This window comes from Eubalaena glacialis, chromosome 16, assembly GCF_028564815.1.
Source record: "Eubalaena glacialis isolate mEubGla1 chromosome 16, mEubGla1.1.hap2.+ XY, whole genome shotgun sequence".
NCBI classification, from domain to species: domain Eukaryota; kingdom Metazoa; phylum Chordata; class Mammalia; order Artiodactyla; family Balaenidae; genus Eubalaena; species Eubalaena glacialis.
Genome location: NC_083731.1, coordinates 82,478,569 through 82,499,488, shown reverse-complemented (window position 1 = coordinate 82,499,488; position 20,920 = coordinate 82,478,569). Strand labels below are relative to the sequence as shown.

The 20,920-nt window shown below is 38.9% G+C and overlaps 1 protein-coding gene across 1 annotated transcript in view; it reads left to right on the top strand.

Moving 5' to 3' along the window:
- B3GLCT (beta 3-glucosyltransferase) overlaps positions 1 to 17,308 on the top strand; it is a 107,694-nt gene extending 90,386 nt beyond the window's left edge. Inside the window, exons 14-15 of the mRNA XM_061170930.1 lie at positions 7,483 to 7,627; positions 16,711 to 17,308. Coding sequence (XP_061026913.1) covers positions 7,483 to 7,627; positions 16,711 to 16,878 — 313 coding nt within the window. The 3' untranslated portion in view covers positions 16,879 to 17,308. The remainder of the gene's footprint in view (positions 1 to 7,482; positions 7,628 to 16,710) is intronic.
- The last annotated feature ends 3,612 nt before the right edge of the window (positions 17,309 to 20,920 follow it).

Below are 20,920 nucleotides of genomic sequence, written 5' to 3'. Positions count from 1 at the left end.
TTATTTTATTTGGATTTTTTCTTTGCGTTACCAGGGGAGTGAAAGTCTTTCACATCCTTTTATAACCTCTCATTGCCGTTAGAATATAAGTCCAAATTCCTCACTGAGGCTTACCAGGCCTCTTGTGATCTTGGCAGATGCTGTTTTACCTTCTTAGCCTCATTTATCTGCACCCTCATCTTAAAAGAATTTGTGCTGAACCTGTTTCAGTTCCTGAGAGGCACTATTTCTTTAACTCCTCCGCTCAGATATGGCGTCTGCTGGTCTGTACACAGCACTGCCCCTCACCCCAGCCTTCTGCCTGTCACCTGGCCCGTCCTCCTCCTGCGTATGGACTTGACAGCGCTATCGGTTACTTATTCCTGGAGCCTTCAGCCTAGTCCAGCCCCTGAAATCTGGGTTTGATGCCTTTCTAATATACTTTCATAGCATGTTATACAAACCATTATCATTTAATTGCCTATTTACTTTTCTGTTTTCCACCCAGATTATGAATTCTTTGAAGGCAGCACCTGAGTCTCATTTCCCATTCCATTCCCCCTTCCTAGCATGGGGACTCATTTTTTACAGGACACAAGGGATAAATGAATAAATAGATGCATGAACACTGGTACTAATCTTTACATAACTATAACATTGACCAGTATAATATTCTGTTCTTAGTAGCACTTTACAAAGATGCAGAAACATTCTTCATGAGATTGTCTTATATCTACCATTGATAAAAGCTGCAGACATAATAGTTTCTCTAATATTACAAGAGACTTTTCTGGTGATCTAGCTTAAGAATCAGCTTTTTTTTAATCAGCAAGTCAGGATCAACTAATGGATGGTAAAACCAATTAATGGATCATACCATCATTTAAAAATAATGAAATACAGAATGGAATAGAATAACAGATATATCATGTGCATCACATGTAGTAAAAGTATTATTGTTATGTGATATTTTTCCAGTTTTTATACACATACACACACATACACAAAACATAAATGGTTGCATATGAACTGTGTTTCTTGTTTTCTCACTGTGTTATAGTCAAATAAGTTTTTGAAAACCATTGCCTTAAATCACCCCTCTTAAGCCCCACTTATCAGAGCTAACCCAGGAGTGTGGACTCCAGGAATTTATGTGTAGGTAGTCTGTATTGTTTGGAAAACGAGACCTTTGTACTATTTGAATCCAAGTGTCCGTTTTCCGCTTTGTTGCTTACTTCTTGAAAGTTTGGGTATTTGGAGGCAATTAGTTCAATAACTATTTTCTTTTTTGAAAATACTTCCTTACATATATTTGGGTAGGAAGCTGTGGTCAGGATGAAGAGGCCCTGGCAGTGTTGCCCAAAGAGACAGCCGTGACCTGTGTTCATCTGCTAGGAGTCTGGGGGGCAGGCCCGTTTCTGACGATGCAGTTTATCTTCTGTACGTGGTGTGTGTGTGTGTGTTTGTTGCTACGCTGCATGGCTATTCTTGATTTGCAGGTGTTCCCTTGGGCAAATCCCTCTCATTTCAGTTTTTCTTATTTTTAAAATTAGTATATTGTATATTAAAGGAAGTCATATTATTAGTCTTACAGCCTTTCAACATCTGTTTTTTATTAACATTCTTTTAATTTTATTTTTTTAATTGATGTATAGTTGATTTACAGTGTTGTGCTAATTTCTGCTGTCCAGCAAAGTGACTCAGCTATACACATATATACATTCTTGTTTTATATTCGTTTCCATTATGGTTTATCCCAGGAGACTGGATATAGTTCCTGTGCTATACAGTAGGACCTTGTTGTTTAGCCATTCTAAATGTAATAGTTTGCATCTGCTAATCCCAAACTCCCACTCCATCCCTCTCCCGCCCCCCGCCTCCTTGGCAAACACAAGTCTATTCTCTATGTCTGTTTCTGTTCTGTAGATAGGTTCATTTGTTCCATATTTTAGATTCCACATATAAGGGATATCATACAGTATTTTTCTTTTTCTGACTTCACTTAGTATGATAACCTCTAGTTGCATCCATGTTGCTACAAATGGCGTTGTTTTTTATGGCTGAGTAGTATTCCATTGTATATATGTACCACATCTTCTTTATCCATTCATCTGTCGATGGACATTTTAGTTGTTTCCATGTCTTGGCTATTGTGAATAGTGCTGCTGTGAACATAGGGGTGCATATATCTTTTTGAATTATAGTTTTGTCTGGGTATATGCCCAGGAGTGGGACTGCTGGGTCATATGGTAACTCTATTTTTAGGTTTCTGAGGAACCTCCATACTGTTTTCCATAGTGGCTACACCAACTTACATTCACACCAACATTGTAAGAGGGTTCCCTTTTCTCCACACCCTCTCCAGCATTTGTTATTTGTAGACTTTTTAATGATGGCCATTCTGACCGGTGTGAGGTGGTACCTCGTTGTTTTTTGTTTTTTTTTTTTAATGAATCAACAGTTTAAATTTTATTTATTTATTTATTTTTGGCTGTGTTGGGTCTTCGTTTCTGTGCAAGGGCTTTCTCTAGTTGCGGCAAGTGGGGGCCACTTTTCATTGCGGTGCACGGGCCTCTCACTGTTGCGGCCTCTCTTGTTGCGGAGCACGGGCTCCAGACGCGCAGGCTCAGTAGTTGTGGCTCACGGGCCCAGTTGCTCCGCGGCATGTGGGATCTTCCCAGACCAGGGCTGGAACCCGTGTCCCCTGCATTGGCAGGCGGATTCTCAACCACTGCGCCACCAGGGAAGCCCCTCATTGTAGTTTTGATTTGCATTTCTCTAATAATTAGTGATGTTGAGCATCTTCTCCTGTGCCTACTGGCCATCTGTATGTCTTCTTTGGAGAAATGTTTATTAAGGTCTTCTGCCCATTTTTCGATTGGGTTGTTTTTTTGTTGTTGAGTTGTGTGAGCTGTTTGTATATTTTGGAGATTAAGCCCTTGTCAGTTGCGTCATTTGCAAATATTTTCTCCCATTCCGTAGGTTGTCTTTTCATTTTATTTTTATGGTTTCCTTTGTTGTGCAAAAGCTTGTAAGTTTGATTAGGTCTCATTTGTTTATTTTTGCTTTTATTTCTATTGCCTTGGGAGACTGACCTAAGAAAACACTGGTGCGATTTATGTCAGAGAATATTTTGCCTATGTTTTCTTCTAGGAGTTTTATGGTGTCATGTCTTATGTTTTAAGTCTTTAAGCCATTTTGAGGTTTGTTTTTGTGTGTGTGTGCATGGTATGAGGGTGTGTTCTAATAACTTCATTGATTTACATGCAGCTGTCCAACTTTCCCAGCACCACTTGCTGAAGAGACTGGGAAACACATTTTCATATGTTTTTCCCATTTTATATTCTTGTCTCCTTTGTTGAAGATTAATTGACTGTAGGTGTGTGGTTTTATTTCTGGGCTGTCTATTCTGTTCCATTGATCCGTATGTCTGTTTCTGTACCAATACCACTGTTTTGACTACTGTAGCTTTGTAGTATTGTCTGAAGCCTGGGAGAGTTATACCTCCTGGTTTGTTTTTTTCCCCCTCAGGATTGCTTTGGCAATTCTGGTTTTTTTCTTTTTCTTTTTTTTTTTTTTTGGTTTTATGTAAGTTTTTGGATTATTTGTTCTAGTTCTGTGAAAAGTGTCATGGGTAATTTGATAGGGATTGCATTAAATCTGTTGATTGCTTTGGGTAGTATTGCCATTTTAACAGTATTCTTCCAATCCAAGAGCATGGGATATCTTTCCATTTCTTTGAATCCTCTTTAATTTCCTTTATTAATGTTTTATAATTCTCAGCATATAAGTCTTTCACCTTCTTGGTCAGGTTTATTCCCAGGTATTTTATTTTTTTGGTGTGATTTTAAAAGGTATTGTTTTTTTTTACATTCCCTTCCTGATATTTCATTGTTAGTGTAAAGAAATGCAACCAATTTCTGAATGTTAATCTTGTATCCTGCTACTTTGCTGAATTCATTTATTAGATCTAGCTGTATTTGTGTGGAGTCCTTAGGGTTTTCTATATATGGTATCATGTCCTTTGCATATATAGTGACAATTTTACCTCTTCCCTTCCAATTTGGATACCTTTTATTTCTTTTTCTTGTCTGATAGCTGTGGCTGGGACTTCCAATACTATGTTGAATAGAAGTGGTGAGAGCGGACATCCTTGTCTTGTTCCAGATATTAGCAGGAAGGCTTTCAGCTTTTCACTGTTGAGTATTATATTGGCTGTGAGTTTGTCATAAATGGCTTTTATTATGTTGAGATATGTTCCCTTTATACCCACTTCGGTAAGAGCTTTTATCATGAATGGATGTTGAATTTTGTCAAATGCTTTTTCTGCATCTAGTGAGATGATCATGTGGTTTTTTACTTTTTTTTGTTTATGTGGTGTATTACATTGATTAATTTGCATATGTTGAACCATCCTTGTGAACTTGGGATGAATCCCACTTGGTCATGGTGTATGATCTTTTTTATGTGTTGTTGGATTCAGTTTGCTAACATTTTGTTGAAAATTTTTGCATCTACATTCATCAAAGATACTGGCCTGTAATTTTCTTTTCTGGTGGTGTCTGTCTGGTTTTGGTATCAGGGTGATGGTGGCTTCATAGATTGTCTTTGGGAGTGTTCTCACCTCTGCAGTCTTTTGGAAGAGTTTGAGAAGGATCAGTATAAGTTATTTGCGTGTTTGGTAGAATTTGCCCGTGACGCTATCTTGTCCTGGACTTTTGTTTGTAGGGAGTTTTTAAAATTATTTATTTATTTATTTATTTTATTTATTTTTTTTTTGGTAGAGGAATTTCCTGAACACAGCTTTTTTTTTTTATTAATTAATTTATTTATTTTTGGCTGTGTTGGGTCTTCGTTTCTGTGCGAGGGCTTTCTCTAGTTGCGGCAAGCGGGGGCCACTCTTCATCGCGGTGCACGGGCCTCTCACTATCGCGGCCTCTCTTGTTGCGGAGCACAGGCTCCAGACGCACAGGCTCAGTAGTTGTGGCTCACGGGCCTAGTTGCTCCGCGGCATGTGGGATCTTCCCAGACCAGGGCTCGAACCCATGTCCCCTGCATTAGCAGGCAGATTCTCAACCACTGCGCCACCAGGGAAGCCCTATTTTTTATTTTTTTATTACAGATTTTATTTCACTTTTAGTGATCGGTCTGTTCGAATTATCTACTTCTTCTTGATTCAGTTTTGGTGGGCTGTATGTTTCTAGAAAGTTGTCCATTTTTTCTAGGTTGTCAAATTTGTTGGCATATAATTGTTCATAGTATTCCCTTATGGTTTTTTGTATTTCTGTGGTGTCAGTTGAGATTTCTCCTTTTTCATTTCTTTTTATTTGGTTTCTGTCTCTTTTCTTCTTGGTGAGCCTGACCAGAGGTTTGTCAATTTTGTTTACCCTTTCAAAGAACCAGCTCTTGGTTTTATTGATCAACATCTTTTTAATATTTAAAAGTTGGCAGAACAGACATACTATGCTGTAACTGGTAATTTTCCTTTTTTTGGGGGGGGGTGGGTAGAGCACACCAAAATGAAAGGCTTTCCTTTTCTTTTTCGTTCTACTGGATGCTGGCAGAAGAGAAGCATTTTATTCAAATAGGGTTTAAGAGGACGAGATGCCCACTGTGATTGGGACAATTAGTTACCTATGAAACTTTCCTTGACAGGGCATCAGGCAGACACTTTAAGGGAAATGTCTGTTTCCCTTATGGTGAACACATGTCCCCTCACACAGGCTCTTTCCTGGGATTGGTCAGTAGAGCAGGAATTTGGCTCAGCACGTACGTGTGAGGCCCTGAGTCACTGATGGACACTAGATTTTTAAGAGAGAGGCAGTTTACGGTGAGTTTTCAAACTTGCAGTTTTCCCTGTTGTATAGGTCATAAGCACTTTCTTTTTTCTTCTTGTGCGGTCATATTTCCTTGTATCACCTTAAATAAAGAGCTGCTTTTTCCTCCTGTTTGGTCATATTCCATCCAGTCTTTTGACATCTCAGCACAGGCAGGGAGTGTCTTCCCAGTCGCTGCATCACCAGCCGTGGTCACTGGTGTTAGTTATGTGGCACGGAACTGAGCCCAGCTGAGCAGGAATCGACATGTTTGTGTCAGGGATCGTGCTCAAGTGCTCTGTCCTCTTTCCTTCCCGACTAGACTGATTCATAGACCTCTCCCTCCCTGGGAAAGAGCTTTGCAAAGGCAGCTTTGTTCTCACTTGTTGGATCATTAGACTTTTACTAAGGGCTTACTGTATTTGAGACCCTGTATTTGGCTATGGGAATATATGGATAAATTTTAGATAGTTTTGCCTTCAAGAAAGTTGTTGCTTATTGGGAATGAACTTGTGAACCATATCAGCCCTATCAGCTATCGGGTTATTCATGATATGAGAAGATCCATTACTACTCTAGGACCAGAAGGGAAAGCAGAAACCTATCTATATTTTCTAAAAGAGGAGAATTTATTGCAGGAACTTGGTACAAATGTATTGGAAAGGGCCAGAGGAATAAGAGGGAGCAGGTGGCTTTACCCAGAGCTCAGTAACTACAGGAAGCGCTGTTGCCTCTGAGGCTGAAGGAGCAAAGGGTGCTGGTTTCTGGGCCCTATTGGTGTGGGTTGCTGTGGCCGCTGCTACTGTCAGGTTAACAGCACTGCATCTGGGGCAGACCTGGGATGGGCTCCAGGTCACTGCTGCTTTGGGACCATCATCGATGCTCTGCCATCCCATGCCGGCTGTGCTGGAGCCTGTGGCTACCCACCCCCCATCACCTGCCTCTGCCACAGAGACCACCAGAGCCAGAAGCAGATGGCCTCCCCCAGTACTGGGCCCCTTGTCGTCAGGACGAAGCCAGGACCCATCTGGCCAGGGAGTCTGGAAAATATTGTAGAGTTTTTAGCCTTCTGCAGTGCTGAGGAGAGCACAGAAAGGTGGGGATGGCTGTGAGTTCCACCAGAAAGTACCCAACGTATCTGGTCAAGCAGCGTCTTAGCACTATTTGAGACAAATCAATCTCTTTCTCCCTCTGTCTTTTTTCCCCTCTTTCTCGAAATTACCTTAAGGAAGCTTCTGTGGTCTGGAATCACTTGGACCACGCATGGTGTTTTTCAATTAGATTTGATCTCATTGTCAGTCATCACCTGTATAACTGAGGTACCTAGTATTTCTGGGCCCATCTACCTGCTGGGAATGTTGGCTGATTTTGTTACTGATCTCATCGAGAGTGTGTAAACTTAAGAACTATTCTAATTTTCCAGTGACATACTAGAAAAAGAACACTGCCAAGTGTTAGTGTATAGGATATATATAAAGAAATAAAATTGCCTATTAGATAGGCAAACATATTAAAAGTGCTTTTCTTTTCATAGAAACACAGAAACATTTTCCTCAGAATAACAAATATAAAACACTGCTGATGTCAACATCTTTATCAGAAATGTGGCTCTGAACTCTGTTTCCTTATTCAGATTACCGGTTGTGAGGAGCTAACCGCCTTCTCTGTCTGCTCTGGCTTCCCCCAGGATGGTCTTCAGCAGAGAGGCAATCAGGAGACTTCTCGCCAGCAAGTGTCGCTGCTATAGCAATGACGCTCCAGATGATATGGTCCTGGGGATGTGCTTTAGTGGGTTAGGAATCCCTGTGACACACAGCCCTCTCTTCCATCAGGTGAGAAAAATGTTTTTATTCCTACCGCAGAGGGAGAGAGGGGGGTTTTCTTCTCACTTGAAGGTACTACTACTTTCCCTTCACCTATTCTTCTGGAAACAGTCTTAAGAGCTGTGTGGACAGGCTCCAGGGGGAAATCCTTAACAGACCTCTTTGTCCAGAGGGTTGATGCTGTACCAGGGTACAGCATGAAGATGGAACACAGAAACATCTAGAAAATGAAATGGTGTTTGACCAGCATCCTTGCATGTAGGCTCAGGTAAAAGCTGTTCTTTTTTTTTTTCTTTGAGTTAAAAAAAAAATTGATGGTATTTAAAAATTATCAGATGCTATTTAAAAATATACAGGACTGACCTAATGTTGTCCCGCTAGCCACCAACTGTTTGCAGTTCTACACTGTCCTCAGTCCTTACACTGTCTATTGGGCTTTCTCCCCTTTGGTTGCTATTAAACTGACAGGCTAAACTTAATTAAGTTTCAGTATAATATCTCAATAAGCTTATAGTCTGGGGGTTATAAAAGAGATGAGATGATGTTTACCAGGGGTGGCTGGTGCTAATAGTTTCACCATCCTGCAGTGTGGGGTAAGAAGGGAATCCTTTTGCAATCTTTTTAGTAGTTTCTTTTTTGAAGAATCGGGTTAGTGAATATTCTGATCAGTGACTATTCTGATATTGTAATAATAATAGCATATATATTTGCACTAAAAATAACCATAGCCCACATTCACTTAATGCTCTCCTTTAAGAAATCCAAAGCTTTTTGAAATTTGAATGCATAGGTATTTTAAGTGCCCTCCCTTACACTGAAAATATAGTCTTCATGCTTTATTTAGTAACCAGTAGCAAACGCTATTATAGCCGTATAGAGAATTGGGCATGACAGAAATAGCACTATAGGAGATCACTTGAACAAGGCAGAGAAAGTGCTTGCATTACCAAGAAAGGCAGAATCCATTTCTGCGTTCTTGAGGGCTGCAAGGAAAGATAAAGATAGACGTTTATAATAAGAAATGTATGAGAAACCTCCCTCCTGGTACTAGTCAGAAGGTACTTTGCCATCTTTTAAAACCTTGAGCCTATGTGTGGTGTTATAGGACTTAGAAAAGCAAGTTATTCTCTCTTACCCTCTGTCTCACTCTATCTCATAATGTTTCACTCACAGAAAGGAAGGGTAATTAAAACTGTTGGTGTATAAGGGAAATAATTTATCACTGTTACTATCATAGTCTTAGGTTTTTATTTATTTTATTATTTATGTATTTATTTATCTATTTATTTACTTATTTCTGGCTGAGTTGGGTCTTCGTTGCTGCACGCGGGCTTTCTCTAGTTGCGGCGAGCAGGGGCTACTCTTCGTTGCGGTGCACGGGCTTCTCATCGCGGTGGCTTTTCTTGTTGAGGAGCATGGGCTCTAGGCCTGTGGGCTTCAGCAGTTGTGGTGCACGGGCTCAGTAGTTGTGGCTCGCAGGCTCTAGAGCACAGGCTCAGTAGTTGTGGTGCACGGGCTTAGTTGCTCCGCGGCATGTGGGATCTTTCTGGGCAGGGCTCGAACCCGTGTCCCCTGTGTTGGCAGGCGATTCTTAACCACTGTGCCACCAGGGAAGACCTGGTCTTAGGTTTTTATAGCAGCCTTTTTCACTTAGGGAAGAATACATTACTAAATGAAATGATTATTTTCCTTCTTTCTTTTCTCCTTATGTAAAAGTCCTTTGAAGATAATTAAAAACATTTTTTTAAATTGTTGTTTCCCATACTTTAAAACTCTTGATTTCTCTAATTCACATAATAAATTTTAAACCTTTCCAAAGTCATAAAGTATGCTCAAAATGTATCCTCCCCAACAGACACTCCTTTATCTTCTAATTCTTAAGCCTCTTTTAAGAGAGTTTGCTCTGATTTGGACATTACTTTCCATTTGTAATGTTTGAACACTGGTCCAAACAGTGTATTTGTTCATATTGAGAAAGAGATAAAATCTAGGTTCTTGGTAAGTTACAAGGGGCATTTGGAAACAAGCTCAGATACACTGGCATTTGGAAACAAGCTCAGATACAAAGTTGCCTGGGCCACATTTCTTCTCCTTTTAGTCAGGGAAGGTTATTGTGAGATCACAGGTTCAGAAGGAAGCCTCAAGGAATGTCTAGTATATCCCTCTGTTAAAAACAAAGTATCTAGAGCATGTGGTTTTCTGCTCTTCCAAAATTATATGCTACTAATGGGTATGGCAGTGTGCAATGGTCAGTGAATCCTCTGCACAAAATTGTCAAAATAACTATTTCAGGAATCTGGAAGTCAACCAAAAAGCACTGAGAAGCATTAATTCCTGAAAAACTCCTGTAGTTCTGGGTAAGAGCAACAGAGTCTGAGGCCTTTCTGCCTGAAAACCCCCCACCCTACCCGCCTTCCATCCCAGCTTGGTTGGAGAGAGCAGCAGTAGTTTCACCAGTATGGGCCTGGCTGGAAGAAAACAACAGGTTTGCTGTCAGAGGGGGTGGACTTGATTTGTGGGAGAGATGAAAACCCACAGGTATGTCAGCTAAAATTGTCAAATTTGGGTAGGAAACAAACAAGAAAAACCTACATCTTCACTGGCCTGAGGTTGTAGTCTCAGTTACGGGGAAGGGATTATTGGTCAGAAGTTTAATACCTAATACCCTGGAAATAAGAGAGCATAGTAGGGCTAGAGAAGCTGGCCACAATTCTCTGGCCCACTGGGAAACTATGTGCATGCATGTGGGACAGTGGATGAAAGTAATTACAAGCCAAGGCATGTTTGAGAACCCACTGAAGCTTTGAATGTCCTTTCCAATCCACACACAGATTGAAGCTTTATGGGTTTGAGACGTTTGAGCTCAATCTCTGCCTATATTACAAACTAACTACTAAGTTATTCAGGCACAGGAGTGACTTCTAGAAAGTCATCCTAAAGAATAAAAATAAGAACTAAAACTTGAGAAACCAGCAGCCACACACTCTAGGGAGAAAGATTCCACAGTGTAAGTTCAGGCAAATTAGTTTTTAAAAAAGAGTAGTAAACAGATTTGTGAGTTGCTATAATAAATACATTATTTAAAAATAACCAGTTTCCAGTCAATTACTGTGAAACATGCAAAGAAACACTGAACTCAGGGAAAAAATGTAGTCAATGGAAATGGACTCTGATCAACAGAAACTGACTCTGAATGGGACCAGATGTTGGGTTTGACAGACAGACAGACTTCAAAGCAGCTAATAAAAAAAAAAAAAAAACTCTATTCACAGAATTAAAGGAAACTGTAGTCAAAGGAAAATATGATTACGTTAACTCAACAAATGGCAAGTCTTAATAGAAAAATAATAGAAACTATGATAAAGAACCAAATGAAAATTCTATAGTTGTAAAACCCAATAAAAGAAATGAGAAATTATCTAAATGGACATAACAGTAGATTTGAGATGGCAAAAGAAACAATCAGTAAATTTGAAGGCCTATCAATAGAAATTACCTAATCCAAAGAACAGAAAAAAGACTGAAGAAAAATGAACACAGCCTCAAAGACAAGTGGTAAAACAAAGTATACCAACATACATTTAATGGGGGTCCTTTTTAAAAAGAGAAGGGAGAAAGAATGGGACAAAAACAATTTTTTTGAAGAAATACATTTTCTCAAAAATGTAATGAGAAACAATCTATTGATCTGAGAAACTCAACAAGGCCCAAGTAGGATAATCAGGAAAAGAATCACACATGAACATGTTATAGTCAAATCACTGAAAAACAATGACAAAGGGAAAATCTTAAAAGCAACAAAAAACCTAATGAAAGTGGAAATTAAAATGTTACTGGCTGATTTCTCATTAGAAATAAGAGGCCTGAAGGCATAAAGAAAAAAAGAAAGTTAACCAGAAATTCTATATCCAGTAAAACTATCCTTCCAAAATGGAAGTGGAATAAAGACATTCCCAGATAAACAAAAAGTGAGAGAATTCTTTGCTAACGGACCTTCCCTTAAAAAAAACTAAAGAAAATTCTTTGGGCTGAAAGAAAATGGCACCACGTGGTACCTGGAATATATAGGAAGGAATTAAGTACACTGGAAAGACTATGTATATACATGTTTGTGTGTATATGTATATATACACATATGTGTGTATATATACACATATGTGTGTATATAAGAGGAAAAATGTATAAACAAAATATATGGATGTGTATATACACATACAGATACTTTTCTCTTAATTTCTTTCACACGATTGTTTAAAACAATATAACTCTATATTGTTGACTTTATAACATAAATAAATGCAATATATATGATGACAGTAGAACAAAGGCAGGGGAAAGAAGTGGAGCTTTATTGGGGCAAGGCTGATTTTGTTGGAGTTAAGTCAGTATTAACCTGCTAAGTTAAAGATACATGTTATCCCTAGAGAAACCTTTAAGAAAGTAACTTTTTTGATGTTTTAGCTATATTTTTAAAGAGACTTAAATGTACACTAAAAGATTTTTAACAAAAAAGGGCAATAAAGGAGAAACAGATGGACAAAAAAATGTATTAAAAAAATGGCATATACACTACGGGAAAACTGTAGAGGTTGCTCAAAAAATTAAATATAGGACCATATGCTGCAGCACCACATCCTGGTATATAGCAAAAGGAAATAAAAACAAGGTATCAAAAAAAAATGGCATATAAAATGGCTAATGAAATACAGCTATATCAAGTATTACATTAATTATGAATGGACTAAATACCCCAGTCAAAGGGCAGAGATTGTCAGACTGGATAAAAAGCATGATTTGTCTATATGTTGTCTATAAGAGTCAAGTATACTTTAGATTCATAGACACAAACAGGTTGAATATAAAAGGAAAAGATATACCATGCAAACAGTTGATCATAGAGAGGAATGTAAATTGGTGCAGCCACTATGGAGGACAATATGGAGGTTCCTTAAAAAACTAAAAATAGATTTACCATATGATCCTGCAATCCCACTCCTGGGCATATATCCAGAGAAAACCATGATTTGAAAAGATACATGCACCCGAATGTTCACTGCACCCGAATGTTCACTGCAGCACTACTTACAATAGCCAAGACAGGGAAGCAACCTAGATGTCCATCAACAGAGGAATGGATAAAGAAGATGTGATATATATACACAGTGGAATATTACTCAGCCACAGAAAAGAATGAAATAATGCCATTTGCAGCAACATGGATGGACCTAGAGGTTATCATATTAAGTAAAGTAAGTCCAATAAAGACAAAAATCATATGACACTACTTGTATGTGGAATCTAAAAAAATGATATAAATGAACTTATTTACAAAACAGAAATAGACTCTCAGACATAGTTACCAAAAGAGATAGTGGGGGTTGGGGGATAAATTAGGAGTTTGGTGTTTATCTATTTTATATATAGTAGCATGTATATGTAAACAACAAGGACCTATTGTATGTAGCTCAGGGAACTATATTCAATATCTTGTAATAATCTCTAATGGAAAGAATATATATATATATATATATAAAATCTGAATCACTTTGCTGTACACCTGAAACTAACACAACATTGTAAATTAACTATACTTCAATTTAAAAATAGTTCTAAGAATTTAAATAAAAAAGATATACCATGCAAACAGTTGATCACAGAGAGCTTGAGTGGCTATAGTAATATTAAAAACAATAGATTTTAAGAACAGAAATATTACTAGACAGAAAGTGGGCCATTTTATGACAAAGGTCAATACATCAAGAGAATAAAACAATTATAAATGTATATATACAGCTAACAACAGATCTTCAAATTACATGAAACATAAATGGACAGAATTGAAAAGAGAAATAGACAAGTATTAACTACGTGACCTGTCACATATAAAGTATTTCACTGACAACAACAGAATGAACATTCTTTTCAAATGTATATAGAACATTCTCTAGGATAGGCCATATGCTAAGTCATAAAACAAAACTCACCTCCCAGAACAACGGAATGAAATTAGAAATCAAGAAAAAAAATTGGGGAAATTCCCCCAATATTTGGAAATTAAACAACACACTTTGAAATAACCCATGGGTCAAAAAAGAAATCATAAGGAAAATTAGAAAATACCTTCAATGGAATGAAAATGAAAACAACATATCAAAAACTTTGAGTGCAGCTATATAGTGGTTAGAAGGAAATTTACAGTTTTAAACATGTTAGAAAGGAATAAAGATATTAAATCAATAATCTAAGTTTCTACATTGAGAAGCAAAAGAATAATATCAAATCAACTATGTGGAATAAAAGAAATACTAAAGATCAGAGCACAAATCAATGAAATAGAAAACAGAAAAATAGAGAAAATCAATTAAGCCAAAAATTAGCTCTAATTTGGTAAACCTTTAAGCTAGCTTGACCAAGAGAAAGAGAGAGAAGACAAAAATTGCCCAAATCAGAAATGAAGGAGGGGTATCTTTATATACCCTACCACAATTATGCCAACAAATTAGACAATTTAAATGAAATGGAGATAGACGTTTCTCCAAAATAGACATACAGATGGCCAACAAACACATGAAAAGAGGCTCAACATCACTAATCATTAGAGAAATGCAAATCAAAACCACAGTGAGGTATCACCTCACACCCATCAGAATGGCCATCATCAAAAAATTTACAAACAATAAATGCTGGAGAGGGTGTGGAGAAAAGGGAACCCTCTTGCACTGCTGGTGGGAATGTAAATTGATACAGCCACTATGGAGAACAGTATGGATGTTCCTTAAAAAACTGAAAATAGAACTACCATATGACCCAGCAATCCCACTACTGGGCATGTACCCTGAGAAAACCATAATTCAAAAAGAGACATGTACCACAATGTTCATTGCAGCACTATTTACAATAGCCAGGACATGGAAGCAACCTAAATGTCCATCAACAGACAAATGGATAAAGAAGATGTGGCACATATATACAATGGAATATTACTCAGCCATAAAAAGAAACGAAATTGAGTTACTTGTAGTGAGCTGGATGGACCTAGAGTCTGTCATACAGAGTGAAGTAAGTCAGAAAGAGAAAACAAATACCGTATGCTAATGCACATATGTGGAATCTAAAAAAACGGTACTGATGAACCTAGCGGCAGGGCAGGAATAAAGTCGCAGATGTAGAGAACAGACTTGAGGACACAGGAGGGTAAGGGGAAGCTGGGACGAAGTGAGAGAGTAGCATTGACATATATACACTACCAAATGTAAAATGGATGGCTAGTAGGAAGCTGCTGCATAGCACAGGGAGATCAGCTCAGTGCTTTGTGACCACCTAGAGGGGTGGGATAGGGAGGGTGAGAGGGAGGCTCAAAAGGGAGGGGGTATGGGGATATATGTACACATATAGCTGATTCACTTTGTTATACAGCAGAAACTAACACACCACTGTAAAGCAATTATACTCCAATAAAGATACTAAAAAAATTTTTTTTAAATAATGATGAATAAATACATGAAATGGAGAAATTTCTAGATTACACTTTTTAAGCAAGGCTATTTCTCAAGAAGAAATAGAAAATGTATTTAAACTTATATACATTGATGAAGTTGAATTAGAGAAGCAAGAATGCTTCCTAACTCAGTTTATGAGGCCAACATTAACCTAAAATGTCAGAGATGTACATTGTATCCCTAGAGCAAGCAGCTAAGAAAATCACTAAAAAAAAAAAGTAGGTAAAAAGTTAACAAAGGAATTAAAATGGTACATTACAGAAGTAAAGGACAGGCCAGTGTTACTCTTGAACATAGATGCAAAAATCCTTAATAAAATATTAGCAAACTGAGTCCAGCAATATATTAAAATTGTTGCTTGTTTTTCACACTTAAAAATGAACTGTTGGAGATAAAAGTAGATGTAACACAGGAAAAAATAAATCCATAATATTTTTGCCTTTATTAATGCAGATTCCAGAAGTGATTAATTGCCTCTCAGGAGTCATCTCTGCAAGTGAAGAGCTGGATTATTAAGCATTAGAATGTGCTAATCATTTCTGATAAATGAGGTCATAGAAAAGAACAAGACAAAACTAGAAGAGTAAAATGCATCCAAAGAGGCATCTGTGATGCTGAGAAGTCTATAATCAACCTCTGTGCCCAAAATGCCAAAAGGAAATCCCAGACAGGCAGGGTCAGTGTGAGGAAGGAGGACTTAGGAGCAGAGGGGGAGCAGGGTGGGAAGCTGTACACGCGGAAGGAGAGCTGGCTTAAACTGCATGAGAGGGACAGAAATTGGGCAAAATGTCAACCTTCTTATCTGTAAAGATTATAGCACACTGAACAGTGTAACAAATGGAGATTGTATTTTAGACACACACTTTTTTTTACAGCTGTACTGAGGTATGATTTATATACCATACACAATTCACACACAGTAATGGTTTGAATGGTACCTTGAAAATTTTTAGCAAATTTCCAGAGCTAGGCAACCACAAACCCTGTTTTAAAACACTAGGATCATGCCCCCCAAATTCCCTTGCGTGAATCTGCATTCATTCCCCACCCCCATTCGCAGACCCAGGACACCACTGATTTGCTTTGTCTCCGTAGTGTTTCCTTTTCTAGGCTTTCCCTACTCTGAAAGACATATGCCTAATTCCAAGTTAGAGCAGCGGACAGGCAGTGGGAACGCCCAAAATTCCTTGCCCCACCTCGCCACACAACCATGTATGGCCAAAGTTTCTTTAGACCTGGGAAATAAGTTTTTCTGCCTTTTTGCAGAAGTCATAATAGTAACTTAAATGACTTACCAAGGAAAACTTTTCATAGTTATTACCACAGTTGAGGAATATCCCAGAGGCATGACTGTGGAACCTAGAAGCAAAAAGCGATGCATTTGGGATACGAAAGTTAATTGGAGATGCAGAAGCAAAGAGCCTACACTTAGAGGGAAGATTTTAGTGGAAAAGATTTTCCTTCTTGCTTTTAGATTCTCATAACCAACATCAGATATTGAAGGAGAGCAATCGTTTCATGCATTTAAATGCTATTCTGAAGCAAAATTGTTTTCGATGAGTGAGAGAGCGGGATTCTCTGTTCTTCCTGCAGGCTCGGCCTGTGGATTACCCTAAGGACTACCTATCTCACCAAGTTCCCATATCGTTCCACAAGCACTGGAACATCGATCCCGTGAAGGTCTATTTCACATGGTTGGCACCCAGTGAGGAAGACAGAGCCAGGCAGGAGACACGAAAAGTCTCTAAAGAAGAGTTATAAAGCATGGTGGCCTGTGGGCACAGGTAGGACACAGAAGCAGAGACTGGCATTGTCCTGCTGTGCTGGATCACACTGCTTACGTGCGACATGCGGCGTCGGAAGCTTCTGAATTAGGTGGACGTTATTATGTGGTAATTTTTGAGTTGAGGGTGGGGAAGGAGTCATAGGGAAGACAGAGATTTTTGTTTTCTGGGAAAGATCACTTGCTTTAGCATTATGCAGTTATTGTAATACACAATGATTACTGTGTATTTTTCAAGCTGTGAAACAGCAGCTTTATTTCTGTCCTAGGAAAATAAATGGTACCAGAATTTTCCTTCCTGTCCTGTCTCTTCATTATAATGAAAGTTTCAGTTGGGCATGAGTCTGGAGAGACGTGACTGTCTGTTATTATATACATAAAATAAAGAAGAGGGAAGGTCTCTTGATCTGGATATTACAATGGGGTGAACTTTTTAACCATGTTATTGATGATTGAAATTATTTCCTGGTAACTCAGCAGGAAGATTGCTGTATTAAGGATCATTCATAAAACATCATAAAAGTCTAGTGATGAAAAATCCCCTGTAGTCTATAATCCGGGTTGTTACGTTTTATCTATTTTTCTGTTTGTACCTCATAAAAAGAGAATAATAAGTCTTCTGCGAGAGCTTTCTCCTTTAGAGGTTCATCTGTGTTCTATTTCTCCCTGAAGCCCTATCTTTATGACCTACTTGTAACACAAAAGTGTAGCGGCTGCTGCCAGAAGATAATGTTCTCAGTATTTAAAAAAAAAACGTTGTCGTATTTTATTCAAGTCACTGAGCTCTTAGTCTCAGGAAGTGAATTAAATTAATTGTACCTGGTGTTTTACTCTTATTTTTATTTGTATGTTATGTAATGACTCTCTCCAGACTCAGAATAGACCCCCCAGTGTAAGGGAGGACCGCATGGTGATTTGGCAACTTCCCAGGGTTCTTAAACAATGAAATTTGCAGACAGTATTTTGAAACAGCTCTAATTTCCAAATCATATCTTTAATATACAGTAACTTAATACATTAATTTTAAAGCATATTCTGTATTTAACATTTTAACTATATAATTCAGTTTTCTAGAGGTATTTGCATAAAATTTGATTTCGATATGTCTTAAACTAGTTTTGGTATAGTAAAATACTTTCCTCTTTTTTTTTTCATAAAAATTGTTATTCATTAATTTTGCCTGTAATGTTTTTATAGCCACGCACAGGGTTTTAAAGCCATGCCACCAGAAGTATCCATGCGTGTGTTTTTTAACAATACATTTTTCTTGTAGCTTATATGTAACTGATTTCCAAAATGATGCAATAGTATGTACCATTTTTTCCAAACTAGCAAATACCAGGACTGGTGTGTTTTCAGTGGTAACTGAATACACTGGATTCACTTCTGTGAGAGTGGATTTTGTGGTCTGTCCCAGGAATGGATCCGGGATGATCAGCTGGCTGTGAAGCACCCGAAGGATTTATAGATCCGGCCGAGCTGTTGCTGCTGACGTCAGTACTGCTGTCATAGCTGGGATCAGTGTCACTGTGACCATCACAGTCACCTCCATGTCATCTGTAATCGTGCTCCTGGAGGGCCTGGCTGCCTAACCCCGTGGAGAAGAGCCTCCAGTTCCTACTCTTGCCTAACACTGTCACACTCAGAAAAAAGTGTTCTCATTTGATAGGACTGTACTGGCATCCGTACAGGAGGATCCACATCACGCTTTCTCTGTCTTATGATGATCAGTGCCTTCTACTGATACCGGAGCACCTTCTCTGGTACTTTTAGGTGTTAGTTATGTTTACTTTTTGGAACGATGTAAGCCTAACCACAAGTAAAAGACCTTTGCCTAAATTTCTGATTTCTCAGATGTATTTATTAGTCCAAGTGGAGTGGGAGTTGGGAGGGCTGTGAGGAAAAGGAATGAATGAAATCAGAGAAAAAAGTTGGCAGCTCAGTAAACACAGTTTTTAAAAGGAAAAATAAAAACCTATCCTTTTAAGAGAAAACCATCAGACATTGAAGATATATTTATACAAAGTCTATAAAACCATTATCTATTTTATTATATAATGAATTGGAGATATTTTGGAACTGGTTCTCACAGAATCTGTAACTTAAGAACCAGTTTTGAATCTCTACTTTCCTGGACAGATACTTTCCTATTCATATTTTCTTTGCCTTTTAAATAGAAGTTTGCTTCAAATGGCTATTTTTATACTGGGATGTCAACATCAAGGAGTTATAGGTGGAATCACTGGAATGCCATTTTTTGCTTTTAAGCCACTTCTGCTGATATAGCCAAAGCAATTTGTCTGACAATGTAGGATTTTTACATCTTTCAGCCAAATTGGAAATCCAGACACAAACACGGCCTTTATAGACTGGGAACACAGAACAATAGCATGCTGGGCTGCAAGTGATGCTATGCGTGGGTATTTAAATATCAGTGCTCCTGGGTTTCCTGATTTACTGAATACCTTTAGTGCTTCCACATCCATATCATTATAATTGTTTATGTATTTTCCTCAAAAATTAATAATAGAGTAGACATTTGTAAGAATGTTTCTGTTGTCTTCCATTCATAATCAGAGACAGAACTTCTGTGGACTAAAATGAATCAATGATTCATCCAGCAACTGTTTATTAAACCCCTACTATGTGTCAGACCTTCCAGGATGCCCCTTGTCTCTTCTACTCACCACTCTATCCCTGGCATCTCTGAATGCCTGGCACACAGTAGGTGCTACTGTTTTATGTTCCCAAGCTTTCTATAAACATGTCACCTGCAAAATGTGCTTTCCTCCTATCTATAGAAAGTGAAGGCTTTGTTTGTTTCTGGCATCAAGTCTTTGAGCACATGTTTTCACTTTAAAGACACATATTTCTGGAGGGAGTTGGGGTAGGTACAAGGGAAAAGGACATAAACCGGTAACAAATGAACAAGATGATTTCTAATAATACCTAAAGACACTAAGAACAGGGAGACAGAACTGGATGGGGGCTAGGGACTAGTTTGGATAGAGTGGTCAGAGAGGGCTGCTAAGAAAGTGATGGTTGAGTGAAGACCCCGCTGAATAGACAGTCAGGAATGCAGAGATATGTGCGCAGTAACAGCAAACGTGAAGGCTCTAAGGCGGGGACGAATTTGGCATGTCTGAAAAAGAAAGCAAGCCTGTGACTGCTTAGCTGTCATCACTGTTATTAGTAAACATCCAGGTGATGTCCAACAGTTGCTACGGAAGTCTGGAGCTCAGTGGAGCAGTCAGGGCTGGAGTTATAATTCTGGAACTCATCAGCATTTTTAAAGGTTTTGAAAGCCACAAGACTGGACAAGATCGTGCAGGGAGAGAAGGAAGTAGAGTCAGCCTGAGCAGGACGGTCAGTGAGGTGGAAGGGACACCTGAGCAGGACGGTCAGTGAGGTGGAAGGGACACCTGAGCAGGACGGTCAGTGAGGTGGAAGGGACACCTGAGCAGGACGGTCAGTGAGGTGGAAGGGACACCTGAGCAGGACGGTCAGTGAGGTGGAAGGGACACCTGAGCAGGACGGTCAGTGAGGTGGAAGGGACACCTGAGCAGGACGGTCAGTGAGGTGGAAGGGACACCTGAGCAGGACGGTCAGTGAGGTGGAAGGGACACCTGAGCAGGACGGTCAGTGAGGTGGAAGGGACACCAGGGTAGGCAGGGGGCGCTGTATAAGGGAAGCCAAGGAAGGAGTGTTGTGAGACGCAAATGATCAAGTGTGTCATGTGTTGCCGAGAGGATAGAGAAGTGACAGTGTGACTGAGCAGCATGGAAGTGACCTTGACAAGACTGCTCCCAGTGAGTGGGGCAGGAGGCGGGCAGGATGGGAGCTGAGATTGTGGAGAGCGATTATAAACATTTGGGCGGGGGGGATCTATAGTTAATTCTTTTTATGATTTAAAGACAAGGGAACATGGGGTCTTGGGAGTTTATATTTTAAGATGGAAGATTCTAGGAAACGTCTGTATGAGATGCGAATGGCCTCGTAGAGAGAGAGGATGACGAGTGA